The sequence below is a fragment of the Meleagris gallopavo genome, chromosome Z (assembly GCF_000146605.3).
Source record: "Meleagris gallopavo isolate NT-WF06-2002-E0010 breed Aviagen turkey brand Nicholas breeding stock chromosome Z, Turkey_5.1, whole genome shotgun sequence".
NCBI classification, from domain to species: domain Eukaryota; kingdom Metazoa; phylum Chordata; class Aves; order Galliformes; family Phasianidae; genus Meleagris; species Meleagris gallopavo.
In genome coordinates, this window is record NC_015041.2 from 32,997,727 (window position 1) to 33,005,832 (window position 8,106).

The 8,106-nt window shown below is 33.9% G+C and overlaps 1 protein-coding gene across 1 annotated transcript in view; it reads left to right on the plus strand.

The window, feature by feature from the left end:
- LOC100542970 (annexin A1) overlaps positions 1 to 7,816 on the plus strand; it is a 66,867-nt gene extending 59,051 nt beyond the window's left edge. The window contains exons 2-9 of the mRNA XM_019610506.2: positions 215 to 309; positions 1,440 to 1,519; positions 2,424 to 2,480; positions 3,808 to 3,901; positions 4,490 to 4,585; positions 5,320 to 5,378; positions 6,206 to 6,328; positions 7,439 to 7,816. Of these exons, the coding sequence (XP_019466051.2) occupies positions 215 to 309; positions 1,440 to 1,519; positions 2,424 to 2,480; positions 3,808 to 3,901; positions 4,490 to 4,585; positions 5,320 to 5,378; positions 6,206 to 6,328; positions 7,439 to 7,498 (664 nt within the window). The 3' untranslated portion in view covers positions 7,499 to 7,816. The remainder of the gene's footprint in view (positions 1 to 214; positions 310 to 1,439; positions 1,520 to 2,423; positions 2,481 to 3,807; positions 3,902 to 4,489; positions 4,586 to 5,319; positions 5,379 to 6,205; positions 6,329 to 7,438) is intronic.
- Positions 7,817 to 8,106: the final 290 nt, after the last annotated feature.

The following is an 8,106-nucleotide window of genomic DNA, read 5'->3' on the forward strand; positions in this document are numbered from 1 at the left end:
AAAAAAAAAGTGTACATTGTTTGGTCACTTTAGCAGTTCTGTTGGATGATATTAGATTCCAAAAAATGAGTTCCAAATGAGATGAATGTTTTTCCTTTGTACGTCTTGTTCCATGTGGGTTCTTTAAATCTTCTCCATGATTCTCATCATATTTTTTTCTGAATTATGACTTTTCTGCATTAAATAATATATTTTAAAAATTCAATAATTTTTAACAGGGGCTTGGAACTGATGAAGATACTTTAATTGAGATTCTGGCATCAAGAAACAACAGAGAAATCAGAGAAGCCAGCAGATACTACAAAGAAGGTAATTTAAATTAACAAGGAAATGTAATGGTATGCAGGACTGAAAGATGGCCAAGCCCTGTTCGTAATGATTCATGTCTTTGGTGTTTATTTATGAAAGTACTCATAATGAACAGATCTGTGCAAACTTAATTCCTGGACTGAAAGAATCTAGAGCAGGTTACATATATCTTCTCAAAAACTCTGTAGCGACCTTACTTCTCAACGAGGAGCTGACATTTTAGGAGGTAAGTAAAACTTCATATAAGACTGAGGGAGATATGGGGAAGGAACAGTGATGAATTCTGGCTTACGTAGATCTCAATAAATTAGGAAATGACTCATGATTCCATCTAGAACTGTGAATATTTCTTGGAATGGTTCATGCATTTAATTGCCTTTTATAAGATGTAAGGAAAATCCCAGTGCTCCTCTTTTCCCATTGCTAAGCCTTGTCTGACATCTTAAGATCTTATCATAGAATGGCCTGGGTTGAAAGGGACCCTAAATATCATCAGTTTCAAAATCACCTTACTAAACTTAACAAAAATGATCTGAATTAACGAAATATATAATTTGAAAGATAGAAGCAACCTATGAACTGAAGGCAGGAAATGTTCAGAGAGGTAGCTAAAACATATTGTGTTTTCTCCCATATATGTATTATTTGCTGCCATCTGTCAATGTTGTCTAATTAACTCATGTTTTATGGAATTATGAGCTAACTTTTCCAATCGAACAGTTTCAGTTAGAAACCTAGAATAATAGTTTGATTTTATTCAGAAGAGTTCTGTGCTGAACAAAGCATCCAAACATAAAAATGAGGGGAAAATTACTCTCAAAGTTTCAAGGTTTTTGGGTTACATTTTCGTTTTCATTTTACCTCTCTATCTCACAAGCAAGAGCCTACCCTTTAAAACTTTAAAGAGGACTTTTTCAACAGATTTTGGGTTTAGCCTCCAATTTCACAGCATATCCCAGCATTTAGAAGACAATATACAAAAATATCTATTCTCTCAAAATGAAACAAGAGAAAACTACAATTCTATTGGGCATATTTAAGTGGGAAATTAAGGAAAGACGGGGGGAAAAAAAGTAATATAAATGATATAGTTTAAAACAAACTATAATTCTTTTTTCATTTGATTTCAGTACTGAAGAGAGATCTGATACAAGATATAATTTCTGACACATCTGGAGACTTTCAAAAGGCTTTGGTTACTCTAGCCAAGGTATGTTGTACTTAAACATTTTCAGTGACATTACCAGTAATTTTGTCAGGATTATGTTAAACTCATGTAATAAATAAGAAATATTTATTTCCTTGCACTGTTTTTTCTTATATAACATAAGCCATATGAAGTGATTATTCAACAAGATACAATAAGATTTCTCTCAGAAAGATTTAAAAGAAACTTATCTTTGTTGTTTATTGTAACTCATTAATTTATGTTTAAGATTTTTCAGTGGTAGCTGTCATTTAGCACTTGAGAAAACAACTAGAATGTCAATTGACTAGAAATATAAAAATAATAAATGCTTACAAGTAGAGAGAGAAACTTTCTGATTACCCGTTAAAATGCTTTTCTTGTCATGAGGTAGTTGCAGGTAGCTAATAAATGGACAGGTTTTTTTTTGTGAATTGATGCTCAAAAGCAGTTCAGTTGAAACACTGAAGGAGCTAAGAAGTAAAAATAACTTTTTAGAATAAATGAATATTTGGTGCCAACACTGCTGAGAGTATTTATATGAAGCTTGTATATGTACATAGGATTATTTTATGATACTTTCAAGTGCATGGTTAAGGTCTTCAGTTTTCCTTTTAAATCACTTTGGAAGAAGGCTACTCTGTGGTTATCAGATAACATGACACAGCTTTAAAGATTGTAACTTCACATTAAGACACTCTCACGTCAATGGATTCTAATGTATGATTTCAGAAATTCATTGTTGATGGCCCCAGAAATGGGAGCTCTGTTTGATTAACAAAAATGTCAGCTTATACACAGAATAACTAACATAACTGCAGCTGTCCGCAGTTCTGTATTATGTTGTTGATGAGTATGACAGACCAGAACTCCAAAATACTGAACAGAATTATTTTAACTAATAGTGAATTTTCTTATTTTTGTGTAGGGTGACCGATCTGAAGATCCTCATGTGAATGATGATCTCGCTGACAATGATGCCAGGGTAAGACTACATTTCAAACTGCAGAGCTTCTTTACTTGACATTATTACAAATTCTGCCTGGCTGTGGATGTTCTGTTTCACTTCTTGTGCAATGCAAACATGACAAACAGTTGTATGTTATGTGGCAATATTTTCTAAGTGGATATTATTTTCCAAAGTTCATGAGATTTACTAGATGAAATGAAACCTTTAATAGCCAACTTCAGAAATGTTGCAAAACCTTTTCTAGTTTGTGTAAAACATACAGAGTGTTTAAGGTAGAGGTCAGTATTAGCAGAAAATGGACTTAATCTTTTTGTTTGCTTGTTGGTTTAAAATAAGTAAGATTCTTCAATTGAGGATCAAAATGTATATTTAGGTAGGTAAAGAACCAGCTACTATAAATCTCACAGTCATTTTCTATGTAATTCTAACTTAAACAATATTTTCCCTTATTTTTTTCTGCTTTTAGTATGACAGTTATGCTAATACATTTTTGGACTTTACAGCCTGTCCTGAGCCTTCACTTATAAATTCTTGCCTCACTTACAGTTTAAATCTAGATTGGCTTTAAATTATTATTACTTTAAATCCAGTAGGAGAGAGGTCACTGAGAAGTGTTATTTTTATTCCTGTTACATGAGGGGTTTAGTTTTGCCATCGGCCCTGCATATGAAAGGCTGGTGAACTAATACTCCATCTGAGACCCAAAGTTCAATAAAATTTCCAGAGAAGTCCAGAGGCTTCACTGCCAGCGCCTAGAGGGAATGTTGTTAAATCTTTTTTTGTTGCACTGTAAAGGCATTTAATTAACACTTCTAGAAAGGTTTGAGTAGGTGGGGAAATTTACTGAGTTTGATTCTTACTTTACTTTAAAGTTGGTCCTGGAAAGAAAAGACGTACCTGCTGGATAGGCTTCTCTTTCACATTTGTCCAGTTGACCAGAGCTAATTTTATTCCTCTGAGAAAAGTCTGCTAGTCCTAAACTTCCACGCAGACTGTAATGTATCATGATACATAAAAAATATCTTCACTCAAGAAAGAAACATACCCAGGAAGGCTAGATGGTGGTTCTAAGATGTCTGAAAATATTATTTGTATCTGCATAAATCTCTCTTGGAACTACTATGCCGTAAGCAAAACATGAAGTACCACTTGATAGAGCTAGAGCCTGAGGCTGTAGAGTTATGTGTCTTGTTATGAACTAGAGTCTTCTACTGCAAATGGTGACCTCCATTTGGCTGATAGCCTCAGGAATACAGTACTTCTATATGGTTTTACTATACTGATGTTAACTTTACAATTTTAATTTTTTTTAAAGTTTAATTTTTATGTGTGTGTGTGACAGGCCTTATATGAAGCAGGAGAGAAAAGGAAAGGGACGGATATTAACGTATTTATTACTGTTCTTACTTCAAGAAGCTATCTTCATCTTCGAAGGGGTAGGATAAGTGAAACTTTTTTCCTCACAGGAACTGTGTTTTGAACAAAAGATTGTGTAGATTTCCAAGATGTTAGAATGACTGCTATGAAGGTTATGCTTGCTGACCTAATGGTGCAGTTGGTCACTCTGCCATTCTTTTCACACTAGTAAAGAGCTGTACCACTTTGTTTATTAACATAATTCTTACTATGAAGTCTCACAAAACTAGTGACCATAAGGACAATGAATCAGTGTGGCAGGGTTCCAAAAACACTGTGCTTTATTGCCAAATTAAGCCAAATTGCCGTTGGTAAAGATACCGCCTTACTCTACAGGCCCCAGTGAAGTAACTGTATCACCTCTTCTGTTAATGGGAAAATGAGCCCTACACCCTACACCCTAGCATAGTTCCATTTTTCATGTTGACTCCATCAGCTCATACAGCACTGCTTTTCTTTGCACTGTGCTAGCTGAAGAAAATGATAAAGTTGACCTACAATCAGTCATGTATGTTCACTGCCATAGCAGTGCGGCCAGAATGAGGAAAGATTGAGAGAGAATAACTATATTTTCATCACTCCTCACTGAGTATTCTTCCTTCATTTAGTCTTTCAGAAGTATGCTAAATACAGCAAGCATGACATGAACAAAGTACTTGATTTGGAGCTGAAAGGTGATATTGAAAACTGCTTGACTGCCCTTGGTAAGTACTTCTGTATATAATAACCTATTATGTATACTGACTCTATGAAAAATTAACATCTACTTCATTCTAATGGAACACCATTTTGGTTTATCTTCATTGAGAAGCCAGACATTAATTATATATATTTATTAAAGACATAATATGTTTTCTTTAATGGTGTTCTTCAAGAAAGTATTATTATAAGGTTCATGTTAAAGGTGTATATCAAGACCCTTGGAATTATCCTGATGAACAGAAAGGTGAGCCACTTAAATTACTTTTGTTCTTGGACCTGGGATGGAATCAGAAAGCGGATCCTTAACTTGTTTTTCGCATCACATTCAAGCATATTTTGGATAAAAAAAATCAGATCTTTCTTAGTATCAGATGTGAAGGGCTTACAAAACATCAGGTCATAACCTCCAGCTTAGCTATAGAGGACCTGAATGTTTTCATGTTTTCATGGTTTTTCTTTGTAAGAACTACAACATCTTAATTTTGTGACAGCAAACTAAACAGTCCTGCCTTTACATTAAGTGGAGTTTTCTCCTGTGACTGAATTGCCTTCTGAGCAGAGACAGGAAAGGAACTGCTACTTCTCCCATACTTTTAAGACAAGTGAAAAAAATAAACAGGTTAACTATGTATACCTGTAGGAACATTGAGATATTTTAAGAATTGTTTTCAGATTTTTGCTTTTGTTACCTTCTACATTTATAATATAAATGATTAATCCCATTGTCTCATTACAGTGAAGTGTGCCACAAGCAAGCCAGCTTTCTTTGCTGAAAAACTCCACTTGGCCATGAAGGTAACCTTGAGAAAGAACTACTTTTATTCATAGCGTGCTTTATGAATGGAAAAATATAAAATAAAGCTAGAATCTCTAAGATCTTTGTGTGATAAAAAAGAGACTGCAGAAGACAATCCAGTGCATTTCTCTCTCTTCTTGACTTCACTCCTTCGAAATTTCTGAGTGCCCTTCCATAGAAAGAACTGTTGATTTGCCAGAGTATTCAGGAAGGCATCTGTCCGTTCTCACATGTATCTTATACTCTGTTGCAACAGAAATCTAACTGAATGCTTTCGTATTTTTGTAACCATTAAAATATTGGTGATAACGAAATAGGAAAGAAATCACAGATCAGGAAGGAAACCCTGTAAGAGCCTAGTCTTTGGAAAACATCTGACAATTTTGGATCCTGAGTTGACTAAAGCATATGTAGCTCATGAAATAGTATATTATGCAGGAATTTATGAAACTCTTGTGATTTGATAAGGATCAACTTTGTTCCATGAAAAAACTGGGTGAATCATGAAAACAACAGTTCATTAAAATACAAAAAAACCAACTCACTGCAAAAATATACTACAATGAAATCTAGGTGGTCCCTATGATGAAAGACATGTATTTTTAGGAAGCAGCTAAAACAAATTAATAAAAAGAAGTCCAGGGGCGGAGCCAAAATTTGGCCACACAGGAACCAGAAGGGTGAATATGAGAGGACTGGATATTTTAGAGAAATAGGATCTTAGTATTCCCCAAAAAAAGATTAACACAAAGAACCTGAGTCAGGAAAATATTTCAGTGACTTAAATAACATCAATTTTTATTTATTTGTTTATTACTTTTTACAGGGAAGTGGGACACGACACAAACAGCTTATCAGAATCATGGTTTCACGCCATGAAGTAGACTTGAATGAGATCAAAGCCTATTATAAGAGTCTGTATGGTATATCTCTTCGCCAAGCAATTATGGTAGGTTTTCTCTTGAGAAAACTACGAAATGGTAATCAATCGTAACATTTGTTAATTCTGCTTTTCAATCATCTGAATAATTCATGGCTGATTAACTCATGTTCTCAGTGATCTACAAGCTGGTAGAACTGACTTACTTCATGGTGCAGTATTTTTGTTGCAAAAGCTATAATATTTGGCTAATTAGTTATATAATATTTGGTTATTTTATACTAGATACTAATAGTTGAAAGATCACTCTATTTCCACGTTCCTGACTTGGGCAGACAAGGTGTGTTAAAGGGAGGGTGGAGATAATTGCTCTTACAGCTGAGTGAGATAGCTGTATGCATCTAGCTCTTTTCATGTTTGAGTACTCCTGCAAATACCTTGTTAATTTGCTGTTTATTTGTCCTGCTTTCCAGATTACTTAGTTGAAATGAGATAAACTGATTAAAATATGTTCTTAAAGGAAACAGATCACTCAGTTTATTTCCTAGAAAACTGAAGCAAGTGGGGTACTAAAAGAAAGCTAAACCTGCAGAGCACCCTTGTGGAAGCTAATAGATGACTAAGAAAGAAGTCTAAACTGGAGCAGAAGCATAGTCTCTACGTGTGCTTAAGTACCTTCTCATGGCTAAATAAGAGATTCTTTTGTGAATCCAGTATCACTGGACCATTAATGTATGTTTGAGGTAATCATAGACACAATGTGCATAGTGTTTTAGTGCAGGTGAACATTGGATTTAGTATGAATGAACACTGTGTGTAGTATTTTAGTATGAATGAACACTGGATATCACTGATCAAGGAAGGCATTTTCATTTTGTGTAATGAAGGAGAGCATAACATCTGGACATTTAACTTTTGTCTATTTCTCTTTTTCATTTATACCGTGAGATTTGTTGTTGGGTTTTTTTGGTCAGTCTTGTTTACACATACTCCAGTCTGGGATATGAATAATTCAGTTTCAGTGAAGATACTCAGCTCAAGCACATGCTGTGGATTATACATACGTGTTATAAAGTAATGAATTTATTTAGGTGAATGTCATATATTCAGTAAATGTACTTAAATCGATTTTGCTTGAGACCATTATGCTAACAACTGTACTCCATTGTGTTTTGATAGGATGAACTCAAAGGGGATTATGAAACCATCCTGGTGGCTTTATGTGGAAGTGACAAATAAGCATCTCATTCTCCTGATGTACCCAAGCTCTGTGGCTGAAGGTGTTTGTATTAGTCTCAGCTGTCTATATAAAATACAAGCTTCACACAGTGAGATTTCATTGGAATGCTACTTAGTATACAGCTTTTATGTAGAAAACCTGGAACTTGGAATGTATTTTTCAGTACCTATATTATGTAAGGCATGAATATATCTTTTTATCACTATTTATCTAAAGCCATTAAGTTTTATTTGCTTGATTAATCATGAAAGAATAAAGTTTTCATCTAAGAAAATCAAACTAACTTTAAGAAATAAAATTAACCTCTGTGAATTTTACTTGAGATTCTTTTTTTCTTCATTTACTATCAATTTGTCTACATGCAGTACATAACATATAAATAAATAAATAAATAATTTAAATAGTCAAAACAGAATGTAACAATATCAGATTGTAGCTGAATTTGTACCTTTTTCTGTCACTTCAGCTGGGATTTATGGAAGTCAGATGTTAAAAATTAACTAAAAATGACTTGATAAAAATGTTAACAACACGAAAGAGCAAATGTTATCTTTGACTTGCTCTTTAAAGATATTGCTTATAGATTGTATGCTGGAAAAAGGAAAAA